The sequence below is a fragment of the Achroia grisella genome, unplaced genomic scaffold (genome assembly GCF_030625045.1).
Source record: "Achroia grisella isolate CSIRO2021 unplaced genomic scaffold, CSIRO_AGI_Agris_v1 utg2167, whole genome shotgun sequence".
Lineage (NCBI taxonomy): Eukaryota > Metazoa > Arthropoda > Insecta > Lepidoptera > Pyralidae > Achroia > Achroia grisella.
In genome coordinates, this window is record NW_026712716.1 from 34,797 (window position 1) to 60,789 (window position 25,993).

The 25,993-nt window shown below is 40.2% G+C and overlaps 1 protein-coding gene across 1 annotated transcript in view; it reads left to right on the forward strand.

Moving 5' to 3' along the window:
• LOC131842379 (rho guanine nucleotide exchange factor 17-like) overlaps positions 1-25,993 on the forward strand; it is a 92,823-nt gene that overhangs the window by 17,903 nt on the left and 48,927 nt on the right. The window contains exons 2-3 of the mRNA XM_059190922.1: positions 544-673; positions 1,347-3,369. Coding sequence (XP_059046905.1) covers positions 609-673; positions 1,347-3,369 — 2,088 coding nt within the window. The 5' untranslated portion in view covers positions 544-608. The remainder of the gene's footprint in view (positions 1-543; positions 674-1,346; positions 3,370-25,993) is intronic.

A 25,993-nucleotide genomic window follows, 5' to 3' on the forward strand; every position in this document is an offset into this window, starting at 1 on the left:
TAAAAAACGGTTATTTCAACAGACACTCCAATTTTATTTATATGTAAAGATTACTTGCAAATATAGCTCTACGATTTCTTAAAATTATGTACGTATAATTATATATCACTTAGCTATCTATTGAGTTAATTCATCTGACAAACTTGTTTTGAAACTTCAAAATGTAAAATTTGTAAACGAAAGCGCCATCTACAGTACGTAGAGAGAATCTACAGCCCATTGAAGTAGGATTCATAAATAGCATAAAGTAAGTTTACGGCATGAAGCCGCCGCCCAAACACAAACCGCCCGAATGAACTCGCGCGGTGTTCAGGCGATTTCACAGATGTCGCTGTAATACATATAGAGCAGCAAAATAGAAAACGGCAGAATCGTTTTTACGATGTAGCTGCAGATAGTTGACAAGTCGTATGCTTTGTAGATGGTGATTGAATATATATAGTACTCGTGGATCAGATGGCAGTTGAATGTGTTGGTGGTGTCGTATCGTGGGTACATTGTGATACGTGAGTGTATGCAGGTGGCGCGTGGTTGTGTGTGCAGGTGTCGGGCGGCGCGTGTGTGTGCGAGCGGCGCGCGCGCAGCATGCGCGGCGTCACGTGACCAGCATGGCGTCCGACGCGCGCCCGCGCTCGCCACCCAGCGGCGCGCGCAGGAGACGAGACTTCAACAGGTGCCCGCTGACCCGCTGATTACAGACAACACTACCTATACCTCAATGTCCATTATTTGATTCGTAACATCGACCATCATGTACATTAGAATTGAACAGCACTACTACCAGTATAACTGGTGATTTCAGGTGATCACTTTATCCTCGTATGATGGGAGACAGGAACAGGGTGATATTAAGTATTAGGAGATTCCTCCTGAATGTTTGTCTATTGTATGTGTATGTATGTTTGAAAACTGTAAACATCGGTACGAGGTCGCCGTGTCGCCAATTCGCCAACGTCCATCTATTTATAGGTGAAGCGTCTTCCGTTCGTCTGTTAGCCACCTGCCGTCCTCGCCCCTGCGCTCCGACTCGCGCAGAGCTCACGCTCGGCGAGCAGTAGGCGACCGTGCGATCTCCCGATAGGTTATCTAGCGACTGGACGGATCTCCCGCACGCGGAGACTTCGGCGCGGTTTCGAACCGCGGCGGACCGGGTCGCGGGGAATCCTCCCGGAATTCGGGTGCGAGTCGCGGGGGAAGCTCGGCCGCTCTAAATCGGTCGCACTCGCCGCGAATCCGCCGAGCGAAGCGCGCGCGACGCGACGTGGAGTGCGAGCGCGACGCGCGCTCGAGAGCGAGGAGCGAGGAGCGAGGAGCGAGGCGTGAGGTGTGACGCGTCGCGTGCGCAGGTCGCCGCTCGTGGCGCCGGGCGCGGTGCGGTGCTCGGTGCGCCGCGCGCCGCCGCCGCGCTCGTGCCCGTGCCGCTGCTGCTCCGAGGAGGCGCTGGCGGCGTGCCTCGGCCGCGCCGCGCCCGACCGCCGCACGCTGGAGCGGCTGCAGCGGCGCCTGGGCCGCGGCGCGCGCGACGAGCGGCCCTCGCGCCACCAGCGGCTGCAGGCGCTCACCGAGCGGCTGCTGCCGCGCGCGCCGGCGCCGCTCTCCGCGCCGGCGCTGCCCGCGCCGCCGCCCGTGCCGCCGCCGCGCGCGCGCCACCGCCACAGCCCCGCGCGCGGCCTCTCCGTCGACCGCTGCGACGACTTCGACGCCGACAACATCACGCTGGTGCGCGTCGAGCCCAGGTCCATCGTCGGCTCCTACGCCCAAAAGACTATACCGTACCGCAGCGCCTCCTTCTCGCAGGGCGACTTCGCTCAGGACGAGTATTATCGCGGTGCGGCCGTTCGTCAGCGTTCCATTTTCGACTTCGGAAGACGGCCGGCCGAAGCGGACGCCGTCGGCGCCGGGGCCGCCCCGCGCGACGACGCCGAGTCCTCGAGTATAGCCGCCGATGAGAACACGACCGAGGGCGGTTCGGTCGCCTCGGTCGATTCGGCGGTCGGTTCGGACGAAGGATTGTTGGCCCATGCGTCTCCGGCCGCGCGATCTCCTCCGCCGGACGCCTCGCCACATAAGCAACTCGGTGCTCGATCGTTGACGCATCCTCTTCCGCGTCGTATACCCTCCGTGAGAGAAGAGGGATCCGCTGACGCCGGTGGTAGTTTACCCGCGCTGATGGCGCCGCGAGTGTTGCACGAACTGCGTGAAGAAAGTGATGGTTCGCAGGCGGATAGTGCGCAAGCGCACAGTGAAGGAACCTCGCCGTTAGAGCCAGCCCAACCCTTCGCTTTTCCTCCGCTTCCCGCTCCTCCCCCTAACGCGTGTGCCAATTTAGACTGTGAATGTGCTAGCGTTCCTAATACGTGTGACAATACCGTGAGTGCAGTGGAAAGTTCTATTCCTGTGCCCGTATACGAGTGTATAGTGAAACAGTGGTCGAAAGAGTTACCGCCGGAAGAACCACAACGTTCCGATCATGCATCAGATGGGTCTTTAGATAGAGATAAAGAGGATGAAACGATTACGAGTGAACAAGTTGCAAATTTATTAGCTGCTGTACAAAATCCTTGTACTCCGGCTCCCGTCGGAGTGCGGGAGCGACGGCGACCTTTTGACAAAATTAAAAGAAGAAAAGGCATATATATCACGACAGCTAGCGATGACGGAGGAGAAGAGGACAATCTGACCTCCATAAATGGTTGTAAGCGCGAGAATAGTGACGCGTCTCTTCAAGAAATGCGGCTATCTACTGAGACTAGAAGTTCTTCATTATTAGGTGATAAGTCTGATGATTCATGTACAAATGGACCTCCGAGTCCCTGTCCATCCGACGTTCCGACTCTTATGTGGCCCAGATCAGAAGAGTTAAGGGCAAGAAGAGCGAGATTCTCACAACAAAGTTCTGACGAAAGAGAGGATGATTCATATAAGACGAGACGAAAATATGGGGTTACATCACGAGGAGATTCCCCTTCTGAAGCCGAGAGCGACTCCTGTTCGCGAGACCGCACGGCGTCACCCTCTCCGTTCAGTCCCTCGGACACATCGGATGTAGAAGCGAAACGACAACAGTATATGGCAAGTCGAGGACCATTTGGAAAGAATTTAGAAGCACCTAGTCGCTCGATGGAAACCAGTAGGAGAAGCTTTTCGGATGCCACAGTTCCTAGTCGAAAAACGAGTGCTGGAGCTGCAATCCCTGTAAACACGAGACCGCGAGGGCCAACACACGTGAGGGCGACATCATCTCCGTCTAAATTGGTCGGTGTGAAGCCGGGCGCCGATCTGCTGGCTGAACTGCTGCGTGGAAGCTCAGAAGCGCTGTCCAACTCGACGGCTTTCGACAACGTCGTCTTTACTCTGCATCAACATAATGTGAGTTCTATTTTATTTTTAATTCTATTTTTTTTTGTCTTGAATTGACCATCTATTGCTGACTTGATTTAAATTTGAATAATCAGAGTGAAACCTCAACGGGAATACTGTAGGTAGCTAAAACCTATACTATAGAATTCAATAATTATGAAATTAAAAAACGCCACAGTTTAATTGGCGAAACAATCTCTGTGTTATTATAATATTAAATATATATTAAACGTTTCATTTTAAAGGCCGTCGTTGCGTGTCCTCTGGTTGTCAGTAAACAGGACATTTCTGTTAGCTTTTTTATTATTCCATTATCAAATTCACGGCCAAATGTTTTTAAATACATGACTCGAGTTCTGCGGCATTTCGCGGTCCAATGTCGTCTGAGTCACGCGGCAGCTGTTCCAGAGACTATTAAAATCATAAGGGCACGGAAGTTTATTTACACATGTGTCACCGGCTCCGGTGTTACGGCCGGCTGTCTGTATTTTGACATGCAAATTAAAAAAATAATACAAGCGTAATATAATATTATACAACAATGGATGTTAATCTTTGAACATTGTCACTCCATCTTACTGAACATTGCAAGCCCAGTAACTTTGTTTTACACCTATTGTCAGTAGGCTCCCATTCCGGCTGTACTTCTTAAAATACCTAATGTACGGAGTAGAAGAAAACTGGAAACATTGCTATCATTATTTTTATTAATGAATAATAAAATAAATCTCGTGTTGACTTTAAAGTGTTTTATGGGGTTGTTTAACGGTTTAGTACATCACCTTACTTCCGAGGGTCGCGATTTCGATTCCTCGCACGGCACAAACATTTGTATTCAAGAGTATGAATGTCCATATCTGGGTGTTCTTTTTGTATATTATGTACGTATTTACAAAATAATGTATTTTAAATGATTATTGCAGTTGTCTAGTACCCATAACACAGGCTTAGCTTAGCTAGAAGCGCTGTGAGAATTGTCCACGTTCATTACAAAAAAAAAAACAGTTTACACAAATTTTAGTTACACAGAAACTTATGACGTATTATTTTTGATGTTACGGTGGTAGTTTGTTTAATTGGTATCAATATTTTTTTTTTAAATAGAAATAGAAATAATCTTTATTCAAATAAACTCATTACAAGCACTTTTGAATAGTCATATTTTGATTCTACCACTCATTCGGAATGCAGATTCATCACAAGAGGAATGAGCAAGAAACTTGTTTGTTGCCCTTTTGAATAGATGTTTTTTTTATATAATAATTACAGTATAACAAGTAAGAGGCATGCGATAATCAACATAGAAATCGCTACGCACTCATTTAGTAGCATTAGTGTAATCAGATAATATTGTCAGTGCTATGGATTTAAAGTTTTTCTATAAAAACAGTATTGTCGTTAACGAATTCTTCAATTTTATAGTAAGCATTTTTCGAAATTCTGTATACTAACTTTAATAGTAGTAGACCGTACGTTGTAAATGTAACTTTTATTGATGAATGTGAATACGTCATTTTTCACTTTTTTAGGTTAGATTATTAAATATTTTTGCTATCCATGGCAACTATTCCACGCAGACGAAGTCGCGGGCACAGTTAGTTCTACATATATTTCCACATTGCAGTCTCTCTTGTAGATTAATTTTAAGTCTACAGCAGGTATTACCTAACAGGATAACAAAACCGAAGTGAAGCTTACATATAAAGGAATAAGCTCTTTTCTTGAAGGTTTCAATATCGTATCGGTTCGGAAATACCATTGCTGGAAGGTGATTCCACAATGTGGTTGTGCTTGGTAATTCATCCAGATGATCAGGATGGTACGGATGGACGCTGCAACTTTGCAGTTAAACTGTTGCTGCAGTTTTTACCTTGAACAAGTTCCTGTTTAATGGGTTTATTTTAACAAATCCAGAAATATTCTTGAACACAAAGTGACCGTTGTGTAATTTGCGTGTTGCGAAATTGTTAGTAAACGATCAGTAAATAGTTAGAGCAGAGAGAGTGCGGCACACGCGTGCTACAGAGTAACGTTACTACCGCCGGCGTTGCTGTTCATTTGGAATTAAAACTCAAAATATCTTTATTCATGCAGGTCTATTACAGACCCTTATGATATGTCAAATGTACCGTCAGTTCGGAATGATTTCGAGACGAGAAGAACTGACAAGAAACTCAGCTCGTATTCTTTATAAATAAATGTTGTACATGTTTACAATAATACAGATTAATTTTTAAATTCAAATTTGGGAGAATCGAGTGGCCAATTTGGAATACAAACCACTGCTGCCGGAGTGGCCACGCTTGAATATTTTTCACAATTAGTTCTTTCAGTGGCGACTGCGATGACTGTGTGTCTGTATTTTTGTTGGGGTTAAAAATATGTATTATAATTTGTGTCCGTCGCATGGAAATCGCCGATGCACGGCCGCCGCGGCGTGGATGATTCATGAGGTCAAAAAACTATGTAGTGTTTCTTTATTTAGATCCTGCCGATGGCTGGATCGGTTTCACAATCGCAACTTTTATAAACGATAAGTACCGTAGCAATCGAGTGATCTGTTCGCGCCGACCTAATAATAACCAGATTAAACTCATAGTACATTCATATCCCGACTCATTTGTCCGGCTTCATCCATTATTCCTTCGCCGTTCAGGCAATCAAACTCTGGAATGACTTACCTCTTGATATCAAGACCGCCATCAGTAACCGCCACAAATTGCGGGAACATTATTTAAATTTGTAACTTTTGTTACTGTGCTTCTTCTTTTTTCACATCTTTCTGTTACTTCCCTATGGTCTCTCAATATTTTCTTACTTTCAATTTGGGGCCGTACTAATAATTTGATTATCGGATCATTATGTATTTATTTATATAAATATTTATATATATATGTTTATATTTATATATCTTTTTGTTGACATGTCTCGTTTATATTAGTGCACCGCCAACAATCTGTCTCTGCGCCACTCATGGTTGGTTGCCTGGTAGATAACGCCGCATGGTATTAACTCCGCCATGTGTACACATTGTTTTTGTGCATTAAAGTTAAATAAATAAATTGTTGACAATTAGAATTCGCCAGTGATTTATACAATTAAACATTGCGACCAATATGTATTGTATATGCGTGTAGCAGCAGTACCTGCACTCGATGTACATATACACGTGTAGGCTTGCTTTAGTTATTGATCTGAGATGCACACACACACACACACACACACACACATACACACACATTGGTCGCATTATGTCAGTAAGTAAATGTTTGTGAGTGCCAAGACGTTTTATTATTCGATTGCATTCTGCCTTTTGGACTTTGAACTTGACTTTAAAACGTGACTGTGGTTGCAGCGGAGTTGTTTTAGTGGCAGACTTTGATGAACTAATATAAATAGTAACCGGAAACATAATATTATTTTAATTTATTTATTTATTTATCAAATTACATCCTCTTGGTAAGTATTACAGTGTAATACCTATTAAAGCACTCACCAAGCTATATATAATAATAATAATAACAACCTACACATACATATACATACATATATATATATACTCGTAGATACATACTCGTACATATATAGAGCTATCACTCACATTATTTCCTCTATAACCTCTATGCCTGTTAGATGTGTATTTAATTCTGTATATGCAAGAGTTATAAAGATATTGTAATGCAAGCTCTTATTATTTTGGAGTTAAATCTATAATTAATGTATTCCATACATTTCTATTACCTCGTATCTGCCTCTACTACAAACAAGTAGAGATTTGCACACATACAATGTGAATCAATTTATTTAACTTTACTTAAACATTGGGCATACTTGGGATGTTTTTAATAAATATGAATGAAAATTAAGAATACATATATATGCTACCGTTTTCTTTGTTGAACTAGTGAGTCCTACAATCGTGTCGTTGTTAATGTGAGTTTGTTTCTTAATTACTCAGTTACGGTTAAACGGAAAACGAATAGACTTAAAATGTGGTACACTGTTGCGAGTTCACACGGGCGGCGCCGCGGGGTACTGCTAGTAATCAATAACGCCCAATCGAACATTCTCGTTACAAACAGACAGCAAAACAATGTACGGGAAGTACGCGCACCATTACCATAGTGCACAGTCATGGTTAGTGGCCAACTCTTGGACGGCGAGTTCCAAGAACACTGCCACCACTCCATCACTTTCTGTTCCGCGCCGTATTAAAACTATTATTACCATAAAATCAGCTCGAGAACTATTCGGCGTTCACAATAATACATTGAAATCTAGAATAAGTATACTTGTATAATGACATTTAAAGGATGCACTAGAGGTAGACGAGTTTTTACATTCATCGGAGATGGACTGTTAAAAGCAATCTGGCCAAATAGTAGCGCGGGGAGGCTGTAAATATATAATATATACACCAGCTGTCCCGGCAAACGTTGTTTTGCCATATAAAATAATAATGCTATAAAAAAATAGGGGTTGGTGATAGAAGGGTGAAAATTTAGTGTTGTATGTATTTTTTAATAACACATAATAAAAAAATATAAATCAAAAATTTGCCCAAAAAATTAAAAAATAATGTTAGGGGTACCCCGAAGTGATAGTAGCCGATTCACAGACCTACTGAATATGCATATAAAATTTCATAAATATCGGTCAAGCCGTTTCAGAGGAGTATGGTAAATAACATTGTGACACGAGAATTTCATGTATAAGATATACATATATATATATATATATATATATATTACAGTTTCATTGACTGTGTCACTTCACGAATCGATCAGAGATCTCGTTAACTGTCATATGATATCTCAACGTGATCCTTTGTGGTCTCGCACTCGTGTAATTAGCGTGTACTGTATTCATCGAGTTGACTTCATTAGATACAGTTCGAGGAGGGCTGATGTCGTTCCAGTGTTATAGAAATCAGCCAAAATATGCCCAAATATTATGATTTATTTTATAGAGAAAACACATTGTTTTAATCCGTCCATTTAATTCTAGAAATGATTGGGTTACCTGGTAATACCTGGTAACTAGTATATAATAAAAATAGCAACAAATCATTGTACATTTAAATAAAATTGTAGTGTCTGTTTATAATATTTGAATAACAGTTTTTTACTACATGCATATGAATATAAATACGGTACATACACCAAAATAACATTTTTACAATTTTAGTCTGCCTGTATGTTTGTTCCGGATAATCTCTGAAATGGCTGGACCGATTTTGACGGAACTTTCACTGACAGGTAGTTATGTATGTATGTAATAAGGAGTAACTTAGGCTACTTTTATTTGACTGCTTTCGGACGAAATTTTGTACACATGTTCTTGGAAATATTAGAATGAACATAGAATACTTTTTATAAAAAACAAATATTTTTGATTCAATGCGAGCGAAGCCGCGGATAAAACCTAGTAAATAATAAGTAGTAACAATATATAGTGTAGAGTTTGAAGAGTAATCATTTAGTCGTTAATTTGCTACCAAATAATGTGGTTTGTTTATTGAATTGATTATCTGTTAGTGTTTGGTATCGCGGGTGGTGTGGTGGTGTGCCGTGGTGTGTCGCTGGCCACGCGCCGCTGCCAGTTAGTTGCAAGTGCAGTGTTTATTTTAGCGGCGCGGCGCGGCGCGATATAGAGCGGGGATCGATCTGAGTGAGATTTAGATGTACATAAGTAAGTATATGACATAGTAGCGGAGGGCTGGCGGCCGGCGTCACGTTTATTTCGGGTGTGGCGGCCGGTACAATCATTACGTATGTCATCGTGCTCGGCAGAAAAACGACGGAAAACTAGCAGCAACGTCGACATTTAGGATCCGCGACCGCGACTGGAGGCTTCGCGAAATTAATTTGCAATATATTTATTTCAAGATATACACAAATACGATTTTAATAATAATCTCAGGATAATTCACAAAGCGCCATCTAGACCCAAGTTAAGCTAGATTAAGCTTGTGTTATGGGTCCTAGATAACTGATACAAATACATGAATATATTTATTTTCGTAAATACATAAATATTATACATACATAGAAAACACCCAGACCGATACAAACAATTGTACTAATGAATACAAATGTTTGTGTCGTGCGAGGAATCGAACCCGTGACCATCGGAAGTAAGGCGGTGTGCTAGACCACAAGACCACCGAGACCGTTAAATTTATATTTATTAACTCTTACTTGCTTGTGTTTTATCCATTTTTAATATCGTTTTTAATTAGAATTGTAATAGTAATAATCTGTTTAGTATAAGGTAGGCCGAAAAAAGAGAAACAGACGGATGGACTGTGTGAAAAATGATATGGCAAGAATGGGAGTAAATAAATAAATATATATAGTAAATAATAAACAAATAATTTCAGGCGTTCATAGGCTACGGTAACTATTTACCATCAGATTGGCCGTATGCTTGTTTGCCATCATAGTAGTATAAAAAAAAATAACTGGAAAAGAAAATCATATTACGCCGACATCAAATGAATGGGATAAGGAAGAAGCAGATAGATGATGGTTAGTATAGAGAGGACATTGTACAATGTACACACAAAAAAATTTACGACTTTTTTTAAGACCCTCAGAAAAGTGCTTGTAAGTGGTGTAGTGTGAAAGAGAAAAATAAGTAAATATTCCTGGGCATATTATACAGCGCCATCTAGTCACAAGCTGTGCAACCAGGCCACTGATAACGGTTATACTCACGAATTGAACTGTTTGGGGGCCGTCCATTAATCACGTGATCTTTTTATAAGCATTTTTTACCCCCCTTCCCCTTTGGTGAGGTTTAAAACTACCCACCCCCCTCCCCCACTCAACATCACGTCTATTTTGGTACCTACAAAGAATCATCTTTAAATACAGGTATACAGTATAATCTTATTTTATTCTGAAATTAAGGACCATGATAAAAATGTCTAGACAGAAAGGTTGCAGATTGTTTTTGATTGGCATAAAATAAATACACGTGATGTCTTACTAGACCCCCCCCCCCCCCCCCTTGTGATATTTCATAATTTTTGTCCATCCCCTGCCAGGGGGGCACGTGAGGCTTACGTGATTAATGGATGGGCCCTCGGTGCATATATTGCAGCCGCAACCTTCAGATTGTTTACAACGTATGTAATATCGTCGGTATATTTAATAATAATAATAATGTGTATTTTATTAAAGAACTGAGATTCGTTTCCGCTATTTAGTCCGCCGCGCCGCTCGCCAATTCTCCATATAAGGAGGTAAAGCGAGCTGGCAACACTGACACACGGCGCGTCGGTCGCGTCGTGCGTGTCGCCACGATTTATGTGGTAATTTGTCTTTCGAATATTGGCAACTTTCTTCAGTAATTAAGTGGAAATTTTCGCTTCTAGCCGCGACTTTAATTAAACTTTTATTTGCCGTGGTACTTTTCAACTGTTTGTATTTATATATTACTAGCTACTCGCCCCGGCTTCGCACGGGTGTACATGTATTATATATATATCTATTAAAAAAAACCGCTTCAAAATCCGTTACGTAGTTTTAAAGATTTAAGCTTGCATAGGGACGGATAGACAGCGACAGCAACTTTGTTTTATACTATGTAATGATTCTGATGATTTTTCGTAGGATATAATAACGTATTATAAAATATATTGGAATAATGTAAATATACAAACATGCGTCGTGGATTTTTTAACTGGATAAATACATAAAATTGCCCCTCTTTGCGCTAACACTACGTTCTTCTGGCGGGGCACCAGTCCAAGATGATATTATGTTATGTTATTGTTATGAGCATAAAGACATGTCATAGCCTATCATGGCGAAATTAACAGGAATGAGGTAGACCTGTGACGATGCACTGCAGTTACTTGGACCTAGTCCCCGATACTAACAAGTCCTTCCCCCAGCGTGGATACCAAGAGCTAAATATTTATGTCAGTCTGTATATTAGTATGCTTCCTAATAAATGTCATAACTATTTATGAAGCAGTAATTATTACGAATTTTAATTATTAGTTTAGACATTTACGGTCCTTATCGCTCGTGACATTGTACATCTGTATGTCAGGATTTCAACGTCGGGGTTCAAATCCGGCACCCAAGATGTGCTACTAACATCATAATATGACTGCAGCTATATAGCTACGTATCCTGTTAAAGATGTAGTTTGCCAAGTGCAAACGCATTTTTCAGTGTCAGTATATATATATGTATGTGTTTGTGTCTCGATTGAACTAAAGAAGACGCATCGTCATGTGTCACCGCGGCCGGCGCGGCACGGCGCGGCCTCACATACAACACGCAACGTTCGCCGTCTGTACTGCACGTATGTATATATATATATATATATATACATACACACTCGTGTATGTATGTATGTATGTACGTATGTAGAGGCGGCGCCGGACAACAAAGGCCGGTGATTGTGTTAATTGAGCGATAGTAAGCAATCGTCCGCATCATTACATACATGTAGGATTACAACGCAGATAATTCTCTAACAATACATAATTATTATACTTATTAATCTCCCATCGTTCAATACATTAGGTTCACCACTATATGTATGTGAATCGATTTAAAAAAGTAACAGTTCATTACTGTTGACTCTGCAACGTGTACGAAAGCTAAGTGACTATTATCTGAGGACATATATCATTACATAGCATACAACAAAGTCGCTGTCGCTGTCTGTCTGTTCCTATGTATGCTTAAATCTTTAAAATTACGCAACGGATTTTGAAGCGGTTTTTTTAAACAGATAAAGTGATTCAAGAGGAAGGTTTATATGTATAATATACGTGCACCCAAGCGAAGCCGGGGCGAGTAGCTAGTAAAATAGAATAGAATATTATATGGAATTACCCTTAAATAAATTAAAAACATCTGTTAAATCATATTTACTGAGCAAATCACTGAACGATTACTTGAATGACGAGCGTGCATGGCAATAGTAGTTCATGCACTGAATTTTCATTTAATGTTAGACATAGACACCTATGTAAATATACATTATAAATAAACTGTCATTTAAAAACAATAAATAAAATATACAACTGAGTTTCTTGCCAGTTATTCTCAATTGGATCTATATACTGAACTGTACGGTAGAGAAAAAATGTTTATACAAAAAAAAATACATTTATAAGCGGCTAAAATGTTCTACGTGAATAATTGATTTTTTAAATTTTGAATAATCTAAATATATATATAACTCAAAGGTGACTGACATAGTGATCTATTAACGCACAGCACAAACCACTGAACGGATCGGGCTGAAATTTGCCATACAGGAAGATGTTAGGACGTAGGCATCCGCTAAGAAAGAATTTTGATTATTTCTACCCCCAAGGGGATAAAATAGAGGATGAAAGTTTGTATGCAATTTTGTCAATTTTAAACCGATCGGGCTGAGACTTTGCATGCATAAAGCAACTATGACGTAGGCATCCCCTAAGAAAGGATTTTGATAAATTCCACCCCTAAGGCGCGAAATAAATAAAGACTAAATTAACGCGAGCGAAGCCGCGGGCAAAAGCTAGTAATTTCATATGTATCTATTAGGGAGAGCGACATCTCTCTTATCTATCTTGCTTTGCCAAAAAAAAAGACCAACTTGTCAGTCGTTACTGTTCGTTATTATTGTTGTCAGTTTTATATTTAATATAAGCTCATTTTGGTTAATTACTTATCTTTTTTTATTAAACCTACGGCCCGGCCCAGCGACGTAGGTTCCAGTTTATTCGCGTTAAAAGTCAGCTTGCAGTTAATTGCATGTGATTTACGACATAAGTTGGTTATAATTTATAAATTACGGCCGTATGTAATTAAAGTTCCTCCGACACTCGTCCTGAGCGTGTGTCAACCCACCATCGTACCACCATCGTATCTGCTTGTCATCGAGATGTTATTAAACGAGCCCCATCTTGAGGAACTGGCTCATACTCGTGAACGGGTGCTGCTTGTAGGGACTGGTCTGTTCAGGTTCCGAACACTGATTAGACTTTTGCTTTTGCAATAGCAAGTGCTGGTGGTTAATCTATTCTCCCAAATTTTAATTTAAAAATTAATCTGTAAACATTTATTTGAAAAGAATACGAGCTGAGTTTCTTGTCAGTTCTTCTCATCTCGAATCATTCCGAATTAATGGTAGATTTGACATATCATAATAGACCTAGACATAGACATAGACACATGAATAAAGATATTTTGAATTTGAATTTGAATTGTACCTACATATTTGCTTTCTTTTTTAATTAGAATGCCCCAATAGCAGTTCAGTAGCATAGTTACCATAATATATATTAATTGAAATAGGACCCATTTGTGTATGTAAACATTAGACAACACATTAGATGGCAACAAGAGCTTCAATAACTGATCACAACTGATCCTCAAAATCGATCAGAAATACAACGTAGAGACGTCAAAATAAAGGCTAGTAATGACCATAATATGCGATCATATATAATTTTCTAGCTATGTGTGAAATTTATAGGTAAGCTAAATTATTGTAGAGTTTCATCAAAATCCGTTCAGTAGTTTTTGCGTGAATGAGTAACAAACATCTATCCATACTCACACACTGCTAACCAGTGGGGCCGGTGTCCTGCTTCTCTTGCCTGTAATTTGACTGCCATATCACATACATCATACAGCTTACAATGTAAGCAATTTAACGCACAAATAGTTCATATATTTTCTTGCAATAGGTAAATTATGTTATTTCTTGATGGCTGGTTTATATTTGTGTGTCTTCAAAAATATTAACAGTCATGGGAATTTCCAAGTAGTGTCAGCACGCAGGGTTCAAATGGCGGACAATTTTCCGTTGCGTGTTTAGTTTGGTGGTGCGGTGCTGATGTTCACTCGCAGTATTAACTATATCACAGTACATACGCGTACGAGTACTTCCGAATGTAACATTTTCACAAATTCCTCAGTTTGACATCGAAGTTATTAAATTAGTTTGTAATTCACTTCAAAGTATCGCAGCATCAGTGAGATGTGTCTTGGATCATCACAGTAGCTCTTTATTTTCATATGTTTGGGTAGCATTATGGTGACAATTGAAAATACAACCCATGTGAGGGAAAACGATTATCGTAGCCTGTGGACGTCTGAGACACCAAAGGTCATATGCGCGTTGCCGTCTCTGCGCTCTCCCCCCCCCCCCCCCCCCCCCCCCCCCCCTCCCCCTCCCATTTTTTTGTACATATTGTAATGTTGAGTGTGGATTTTGAATTATTCTTTTAATTTATCAATTGAAGCGCTGTGTATCGGTCATACGTCCATACCACCACCCCCCCCCCCCCCCCCCCCCCCCCCATCGCCATCCTAATGGCTCGCGGCCGGTGTCGTAAGTAACAGCGAGTGTTGAGAATCAGCTGGCACGGGTCCTGTTGACTCTCGTTTTACGTCAAAAATACACGGACGCTTTAAATAGTTTCGCCAAATCGCCACCGACTCATACCTACGCGTGTTTATTTATTGTACGCATTCATAATGTTTTTAACTGTTCAAAAGATCCCCCGTCACGGTGGCTATGGCTGTTACAGATTTATAGGATGTTTTTTTAAATGTGTAAGTGCACGTAGGTCGTGACTGGTAGGGTGGGGATGTGGTCAGCTGGCGGATGGTGAGGTGGTGCTTTAATCTCTAATGTTGTTGTCCGTAGCTAGCCTTTACAGCTTCACCGGACGATAGGGGCGAGAGCAGATGGCACTCCAAACCCGCGGAAGGATTTATGCCGCTGTATCCTTCAGCTGACTCCCGCCTGACGGATATAATTTTAGTCTGAGTTCACCGCTAGGAGTTCGAACCTCAGCTCAGGCCGTCGTAATCTCGACCCCCGTTTGAATTGGACGGGGGACCGATCGGTGAGGGGTGAGGTTGTGTGGACCGTGGGTGTAGCGGGTGCAGGGCGCGCCGGCTGGCGCTGCACTATCTATTTTAGAAATAAACTGAATGCCATTGCCAAGGAATTCTGTGTTGTAATTACGCAACACCTGTATCTGACCACATACAATGAATGGGATACACGTCATTATTTTTAGTTGCCTGCATTGTAGCGTGAGTCATTTGTTGTCGTGCGCGGCGCTCAAGTGACACGCTGATGATCGTAGCAAGACATCACCAAAACCTGATCCATCGCTACTACAGTCAATAATGTACAGAACTGTCGTGTTTGCATTGAGACTAGGTATTTATGAAGGTTAATGAAGTAAGAGACAAGACAGAGAAACTCACTACCCACGCTTCTGAAAGGACCCGGCCGGTAGGATACACATATACATGCGATAAGGTCGGCTTTTGTATCAGTTTATGTAAATAATATAATAAATGGAGCCACTTTGCAATACTGTATATTATCTAATCGCTGGTGTTTCATCTCTCATCAGTCAGTCGTTGTGGTAACTGCACCATAAAGGAAGGGAAGGGAATAGGGGCTAGCCATGGGTATTAGGAATTCCATTGCAAGCAATATACCGTGGGTCGATTTCCACACGGTTCCCCTGGAGACCGAGTGATTTCTTCACAATGGGCAAACTAATCTGACCTCATTCTCATCCTATCATCCTTTACTGATGCCCCGCCAGCGTATACCGTTAGCGCAGGGGATTGCATCATTCAAAAACTGCACCATAACATTTACTGGCTGCTCTGGAAGGCAGATGGGTGCTGGATATATTTACGGCAAGTTTTCCTCGTAGTGCTTGGTCGCCTGTAACTGTGTTATGCAATGCCCCCACATGCGGTATATAGTAACTAATTGATTGCTGTTTATTTGCGAGATATAGTTAGAGATATGAAGCGCCGGGGCGGGGCGGGGCGGCGCGGCGCCGGCTTCACAGCCACCTCTTGAAGTGCTATTATTCCACAGTGGTCAACGAACCTACTGTTATCAGTATCGCGATAAGCTATTATAAACATTCGATAATCGTCTAAAATTATAATACTTTAAAATATCATATACATCAGATTAAATATAGGTCAAACAGTTACCAGGGAGACGGCCTCGGTGCACGGCTTCTGGAAAGTTTCACGTTAGCGAAAGTTATAATCACGTGTTTTTAGTAGTAAGTAAAGTAAGTAAAGTTAAAGTAGACTAAAATATTTAATATATACTCCATGGCATTATATCGCACAGAAATACAAATTACAAGTGTTAAAAGGTTCCCCTCCGATCGATCCCCCGTTCAATTCAAACGGAGATCGAAATTACGATTCATTAGGTCTCACAAACCACTTGTTGCATATTTACGAGGAAAACTTTGAAACAATGGCTCAAAGGTTTCCTTTCGAACTTCAATTGATGTTCCAATCGGAACAATTGGTGTTCTTTCCTATTTCGCACTAGGAAATCATCCGTCATACTCGTGAACGGTAGCTGCTGGGCGCTGGGGACTGGTCTATCCGGGTACTGATTACATTATTGCCTTTTGACAAAAAAGTAAAAGTATATGCCGGTGGTCACTACAGTCTCCCTAAATAAAAATAAATTTTATTTTTATTTTTGTTTAGGGAGAATGTAGAAAATAAAAATAAATTTTATTTTTGTAAACTTGCACATGATGACAAAATTGCAATATAATATTCTGGTGGTCACTATTCTCCCTAATTGGATTTAAAAATGATTCTGTATTTTTGAAACTTGTACACGTATATTTGAAAACAATAAGTGATGAGTTGCTTGTCAGTTGGTCTGAGGTCGAGTGCGCTCCGAACTGACAGTGGGTTAGTTAAGTTCTTGTTGAAAATGTTTATATGTGTTAGAGGTGTGCGGGTGTCCGTCGTAATATGTCACAAGTCATCATCGTCACGTCACGGATCAGTGGTCGCCAGTGGGCAGCAGCCCAGTTCGTTGACTGGCGACCAGCGGCCGAACTGAACCGATCCGATGGTGTGTACGTCGCCAACTCGCACCTCCCCCCCCCCCCCCCTCAGCCCTGTCATATCACTGCCCTAAATACATTTTATTGCCAATATTTTATTACTTTGTAGTTTATGTGTGTTTTATTCACTGGCTGAGTTTGAATTTTTACATATCGTGATGTTTTAGGCTTGTCTTTAAAAGCATTTTATTCTGGAACTTTCTGTTAGTCAAAGTTAGCGTCATATCTACGTGTGGGATAATCTTTGAAAACAGATTTTGGCGTGATTAGGTAGTGGCGTGACGTACGCATGTTCATAATTACATCGAGTTCACTATTCATAGTTAAAGTCGCATTTCTTTATCTACATTAACATTTATTTATGGTGGTCCTATGGAAACTAGCATCCTTCGGTCCCATGGGAAACATCATGGCAAACATATCACAGCCCCAATACAGCCTTCAACTATATAAAGAAAATTACAATCGTTTTAGTATATCCTTATTCCTGACCTAACAATATCTAATGAACGAATTTTTACTATATTTTACCGTCTTAGAAATTTTCTAAATAACTCTTGTTTTTAGTTTTACACCAAGAATCTACGAGTACCCAGTTACAAAATAACGAAACAATTTCTTTAAAATTGTTGTACTTCTAGCACGTACAACTCCCTAGAACTCTACAATATCAGTGAATATAAGTATTTCAATAGTATTATATATAGTTATATCATTATTAATAATCATTATATTTGCTTGGATCCGATTTGACATCGTACACTACGTACGACACGAAATTATGTTTGAGAATAATATCTGACTGACAGACGAACTCTGGAGTCATATATTATCTTTGTGCAGTAAGTCTGCACCCGAATAATTAGGTGGTCACCACCACATAAGTAGTGGTAGTGGCGGGGAGCGGGAGACGGGAGACGGGAGACGGGAGGCGGGAATCGGGAGTCGGGTGTCGGGAATCGGGAGACGGGAATCGAGAGTCGGGAGGCGGGCAGCCTCCGTAGAGCCGCGTCGGCACACACAACACGTCTCAATGTTTATGTTGCGAGAATGTTTGACTGACTGCCAACATTTTTGGGTCACGAACGCAGCGAACAGTTAAGTATAACTAACAGTTTAACGATTGCTCGTTATATCTCGCGATAGGATCGCACCGTTACATTTGGAAAGAAAAACAATAGCGTCTCTAGGTAGTAAGGTTAATGGGCCTGCATAGTATCCGAGTGTGACGCGGCCAGTACCTAATGCTCATTTACGGACCCTAACAGTAATGTTTGGATCGTTACATGATTTATACAATTGGAAACCGGAAGCTCCTCTATAGCTTTTAATGAGCTTCCAAGTAGCGATTGAGTTTTTATTTATAACTTTATATATATTATCCTTACTTATTATTTTAATACAATAATACATTCTTGCCGACGGCCTCGGTGGTCTAGCGGTTTAGCACAGCGCTTTATTACCCACGATGGTCGCGGGTTCGATTCCGCGCACAGTATATTATGAGAATGATTGTATTGGTCTGGATGTTTTCTGTGTATTTTGTATATACGTATTTATTAAAAAAGTATTTAAGTATATCTATCTATTCTCTTCCCAAAACACAAGCTCTGCTTTTTTTATAGCATAAAAATAGTAAAGTCTTGTAATTGTTTTTGTATTCTTTAACTGTCGGTGGTGTACGTATGTATGTATGTTATGGTGACCCATATCGTAGTGTTAATCTAATAATAATCCTGTAATATTTTCACAATTAGTCCATTTGTTTTTACGTGAAACGGTAACGAACTAACAGATAAACAAACAAATTCGATTCTATATGGGTGCCTAAAAACTGTCTACACTAGAAATAAAGATTATAGAGTTTCAACGTTGCTGCATGACGTACACACATATTATTGGGGTAAATAACAATTTTTATATTTCGTAACGCTTCATCATCATTACATAGTATAAAACAAAGTCGCTGTCGCTGTCTGTCTGTCTCAATTAGAGTTGCCAGATTTTTTTGAGCCTATAAGGGGCAAATGCTTAAATAGGCAAAAAAATATAGGAATTTAGTTTTTTACCCGGGACAAATTATCAAAAGACAAATTGTCCGGCGTAGATCGATGGATTTAATAATAAAAAACAGAGTACGATTCAAATACGGGACAGAGTCAGTCCCGTCGGAACATTTTGAACTAAGCCTAAAATACTGGACGTCCCGGGAAATACGGGACGTCTGGCAACGCTGGTCCCAATGTGTGATTAAATCTTTAAAACTACGCAACGGATTGTGAATCTGTTTTTTTTTAATAGATAGAAGAAAGAGGAAGGTTTATATGTATAATACATGTACATCCGGACGAAGTCGGAGAGAGTAGCTAGTTAAATAATTAAATTTCACGTCCAACAGTGTTGCTACATGACAGACACACATATTCTTGGGGTAAATAATATTTTGTATATTTCGTAACGCGTTATGTTATTAATTACATATCGGGCCCGGGTGTCACTTGGGTGATCGTCTCTTGCGTATCGCTGTGTGTGTGTGTGTGTGTGTGTGCGGTGCGGTGCGGCCGCTGCCAGGTTCAACGTGCTCTATAATAAATCCCACTAAAGTTTATCGCCAAAAAGAAGCCGCCATTACTGTTATTTGAGCATCTCGATCGCCGCGTACAGCCCTGCGCGTTGGTGTCAATCAGCCAAATCATTTTGTATAAGGATTTTTTTATTTTATATTAAAGGTACTTTGACGGCCTCGGTGGTCTAGCGGTTTAGCATACCGCCTTACAACCGATGGTCGCGGGTTCGATTCCTCGCACGGCACAAACATTTGTATTCATGAGTATGTTTGTTTGTATCGGTCTGGGTGTTGCTGGCAGCTTGTCTTTCATTCTTTTTATAAACTTTGTTTATTTGATATCTGTTTTTTATATGTCAGTTTTGGTTCTTGTTATTTTTCGCTGTGAGCCCTTTTGGGAAATATACCTACATGATTATAACTATTATTTGATTTTTTATAAATTGTCGTGTTCCCGCTCCAGTCACAGTGTGTGTTTTCTATGTATAATATGTATGTATTTACGAAAGAATATGTATCTATATATTTGTATCAGTTATCTAAAACTCATAACACAAGCTTTAGCTAGCTTAACTTGGGTCTAGATGGCGCTGTGTGAATTGTCCTGAGGTTATTATTACTTAATAGTTGTCGTTACTGAGAGTGGGCCTATGTTAGCGGGCCGCGGGTTGAAGACCCTCGGTGTAAATGAATCCTTGCAAATGATATGGCGGCCTCGCGGCTCGCCCGCCGCCGCGGTACTGTTACTGTTACTCGTGCGCGGCGCGGTGGCGGCCACCTCGCGGTTTGCGCGCCACTTTTAACCAGTCATTGGTAGTTCGTATAGTAGATACGAGTACGTAGGTACACACTACACATACACACAGACACTTTGAATTGTTACGTGTACATTCAATTGATACCGGTGGGTCGTTGTACCGCACCATGATTATAATCTCTAAATTTAATTTGGAATGTTGTACGTACTTAACTACTTACACTATACTGTGACGTCGGATAATATTGTCATCTGTACAACTAAACATGTGAATTTATTGTTGAACAAAGATTAAGTGCGTAACGGTTTCTATGTTAATTGTCGTATGCCTAATCCTTGTTAATGTAAATATACTTAAAACAACATTTATTTAAAAGAACAACACACAGAAATGTAAAAAAGCTCCGTACTACCTAAAGGTGAGTGGTACCAGCACAAGCGTAGTGTGACGGGGCCCCGTCTAAACATTTTTTTGCGGGCCCTTACGACGGGTAAAGACTTCTCACAAAAGAAAAAAAAATGCACGAAATTAAAATAAATATTTATTCATCATAATTATCTATCTGTCACTTTAATGTAATGGCATTTAATGACAGTTAAATGTACACTCTCCTAGTCTTTTTGTCGGCAAACTGATTTATTACTGAGTTATAGACCGTTTTGTCTCCTTCATTACGTTTAAATTTTATTATTGTATGGTTGTATTAGTTTTTGTTTGAGACAAATAAAGATTATTATTATTATAGCTGATGGGGGAAAAAAAGAAAGAAATCGTTTGACTTTTGTCATATGTGAAATAAAAAAAATTGGGAAAGTTAATTTTTGCTTACACACGTTGGGGGCCCCGTAGCCCGGGGGCCCCGTATTACTGATACGGCAGATACGGCGGGAGCTACGTCCTTGGGTGACAGTATAATTTTTCTATTTAATCAACGATATTTTTAAATATTGTCTATTAAATAGAAAAATTTCATTTTTTAAAATTGTTAATTGCCTCCTTGTATATAGTCAATTAAATCAACCACGCCGTCTTAATCATTATCTAAATACTTTTAAAATTATATACAATACTTCTGTGTAAATTTAAAATTTTAAAGGAAATAATAATTGAAATAAATTAAAAAAAAGACTTTAAATGTTTCTCTTGTAAAAAAAAAATGTACATATTGAATACTGACATTTTTCTATTTAACCGACGATATGTGCATGTCATGTATTACATGAGCAGCACTGCAGCAATCACGTTATCACAGTCGGCCGTGATACCACTAATGCGGTACTATTACTGATAACCTCGGTGTTCTAGTGGTTTAACACGGGTATTACTTTACTAACCGATGGTCGCGGGTTCGATTCCTCGCACGGTATACATTTGTATTCATGAGCATGATTGTTTGTATCGGTCTGGGTGTTTTTTATGTCTGTAAATAAATACACATTATAATCCATAATGTGTATTTATCAAAAAATGCATCCATGTATTTATATCAGTTGTCTAGTACCCATAACACAAACTCTGCTTAGCTTGGGACTAGATGGCGCTGTGTGAATTGTTCTGAGATATTTTCTTATTATTATTACTTACGGAGGACTACAATATCATGCCTCTTATAATATAATTTCACGGCCTTATCGAAATAACGGTGAGCCCTACAACCGTATCACAGTCTTACAAGCGAGCTGCATGGCGGGCGACTGATGTAGGTGAATATAGGTATTTAATATAATACCTATAGCTTATTATTATTATAAACGCGAAAGTTTGTGACTATAGATGGATGTTTGTTACACTTTCACGCAAAAACTACTGAACGAATTTCGATGAAACTTTACAGTAATATAACTTACTAGCTACTCGCCCCGGCTTCGCGCGGGTGTACATGTATTATACATATAAACCTTCTTCTAGAATCACTCTATCTATTAAAAAACCGCTTCAAAATCCGTTGCGTAGTTTTAAAGATTTAAGCATACATAGGGACGGACAGACAGCGACTTTGTTTTATACTATGTAATGATGTATTAAAAATAAGTGAAGTTTGTGCGACAGTGACAGAGTCGCACGCAGATCACTTTTCACAAAGTGTATCGTGGTGAAAAAGTATCTTGACCAATAGTAGTTACATTGCCAGTTCCACATGGGTTCCACAGCTGTGTCAGTACAAAATAAAGTCTCTATCCACGTCTGTATGTTTGTCCACTTGTTTTTTACCCATAACATCATTCCTTTTATCATCAAGACGAACTTTGATTATAACTGTTACCCATTCTCTTTTAACCTATATTATTCATTGTAAACATGTACAACATTTATTTGAAAAGAATTCGAGCTGAGTTTCTTGTCAGTTCTTCTCATCCCGAAATCATTCTGAACTGACGGTAGATTTGACATATCACAAGAGTCTGTAATAGACCTACATGAATAAAGATATTTTGAGTTTGAATTTGAATACTGCAATATAGTTTTCATAAAATACTTCAAGGGGACATCAGCACCGCACCACCAAACTAAACACACAACGGAAAATTGTCAAAATGGAATGGATGGAATTTATCAAAATCCTTTCTTAGAGGATGACTACATCATAGTAGCTTATGCAAGCAAAGTCTCAGCCCGATCAGTTTAAAATTGACGAAGTTTCATATAAACTTTCGTCCCCTATTTTATTCTCCTGGGGGTAGAATTAATCAAAATCCTTTCTTAGCGGATGCCTACGTCATAACATCTACCTGCATGCCAAATTTCAGCCCGATCCGTACAGTGGTTTGGGCTGTGCGTTGATAGATCACTATGTCAGTCACCTTTGAGTTATATATATTTTGATTTGAATTTGACCAAATTTGCATCTTGATTTAATTAATAAATTTCCTTGTCCATGATGGTGGTGTACGAGTGTAGAAGTTCTGCCACGATCATTCACGACTGTTCACATGATGGAATTAAATGCTTAAAAATAGTGAGTACAAAAACAGGGCGCATAATATGGCGCTCCCGAAATAGAGACAGTGACGTCACGCGGTATTAAACATACGCGCGTATGAAAAAAACGGAGTGAGATCGCTGCTCGCCTCCAAACCACAGTATTATAATATTTTTCTAACAGTAGCACAACGTCTTGATATGGGACAAAGATTTTATAGCAAATAGAGAATGTACTTAAAATACAACGGCGGTCCCATAACTGACTCAATATTTTAGCTCTTTACGTCCACCCACATCGCTGTATATTGCAAATATATAATTTTCTTGGTATACGTGCTTCGCCCACACTTTTTGCCAAATTATTGTTCGTTTCTTTATATGAACGTGTATTTCGTTGTGCTATAATGGTAAAGGTAGTTATATTATGAAGCCTAGTGAACGTCAGCTGCAGTTCCGAGGGTTGGTTGACAAAAAGTCACAAGATTTTTATTTCGTTTTTGATAATAATAGATCTTATGCTATATAAATTTAAAGTATCGATTCTAATTTAGATAATTAATTTTAAGTTTGTTTACTGCTCACTAGAAATAGGACCTGCAGTTATAACTTTAAAGTGATATTAACTTAAAAGTTATAATGCATAAGGTTTATTATTATATAAATATAATAGTTTGCGAGGATCCTGCTCCTCAACCCACTCCTGGAATTGCAGTTGACGCCCATAGGATTTCATAATATATTTATCTTAAGCATTTTATAGATTTTGTCGTACTTGTAGTTTGTAAACTGTGGCGCGGCGTCGTGTCCGTGTCGTGTCCGCGTCGTGTCCGCGTCGTGTCCGCGTCGTGTCCGCGTCGTGTCCGCGTCGTGTCCGCGTCGCGTGCTATATATCGCGTATAGTAACCGCAGTCCGCACTTACAACAACAAGCGCTATATGATTGATTTAAAGGCATCGGTAGATTAGTCAACCTATCAACTCTTCAATCAGCCGCCAACGATCGATGTATTTACTGCAAACACGCTCACTCACCATCAATAAACATCAATACGTATCATTTTAGTACGTTCTGTACGTACAGACATACCAGCACATTAGAGTTTTCAACCCCCGGATACAAAATTAATATCAACTTTTTTGACGTGAATTTTTTTTTATTTATCCGAATATTTATAGCATCGAAACACCAAAATCATAGTAGATAAAACGATTATATTGCGTCTTTTTTTATTTATTACACTTAGACCGAGAGTGTGAAGTGGAGCGATTACTCATATACATAGAATTACATACTCTACAGCAGTCTATTTTGTTAATGTATGATAATGGAATGGTGCACCCGCCTGCGCTGACGGGGCACCAGTGGATGATGATAAGATGAACATAAGGTCAGGTCAGTTAGCTCAACATGGTAAATTCGCCAGGAATTTATCACGATGGTTTCCAGGGAGAACCGCGTGGAGGTCAACCTGACATTATACATTGCTAGTAATGGGGTTCATGTTTCACATTACTAACTCTCCCTTCTATTAAATACTGCAACTACAATACGGTATTCGAATTAAAATTAATTACAGAAGCATATTATATATACGCTCAGATATTAGAGGGTTTCACTCTGAACAAAGAACAAAAGTAAAAATAGAAACATGTTTCTATCAAAGTTTAATATGGAACAAACATACTCGTATAGATAAATTTCTAGCTACTCGTGACGGTGTCATCATCATCATCTCAGCCCGGAAGACGTCCACTGCTGGACATAGGCATCCCCCAAAGATCTCCATGACGATCGGTCCTGCGCTGCTCGCATCCAATGCCTTCCAGCGATTTTGACCAGATCGTCGGTCCACCTTGCTGGAGGGCTTCCCACGCTGCGTCTTCCCGTCCATGGTCGCCACTCGAGGACTTTACTGCCCCAACGGCCATCTGTCCTACTGGGCAGGGGACATAGCTTATGTGCCCTGTCAATTGCCACTTCAGAATCGCAATTCTTCGGGCTATGTCGGCCACTCTGGTTCTTCTGCGGATCACCTCATTTCTGATTCGATCACGCAGAGTAACCTCTCCATTGGTCTCTGAGTGACTCTGAGCTTGTTCATCGTAAGTCATCACTGGCAACACACATTGGTCGTAAACCTTCGTCTTGAGACACTGCGGAAATTTGGACGAAAAGATATATCGGAGCTTCCCGAACGCTGCCCATCCGAGTTGGATTCGACGATTGACCTCTTTCTCGAAATTGGATCTAGCTTGATAGTTTGCCGTAAGTACGCCCGGGTGTACATGTATTATATATATAAACCTTCCTCTTCAATCACTCTATCTATTAAAAATCGCTACAAAATCCATCCATCCATTCCATGCACACAAATGTGACGAGTGTGCATGGCAATAATTGTTCATGCACGGGATTTTGATTTAATGTTAGACATAGACACCTATATAAATATACATGATAGATACATGTGATATACATATGACAGACTCTATGATA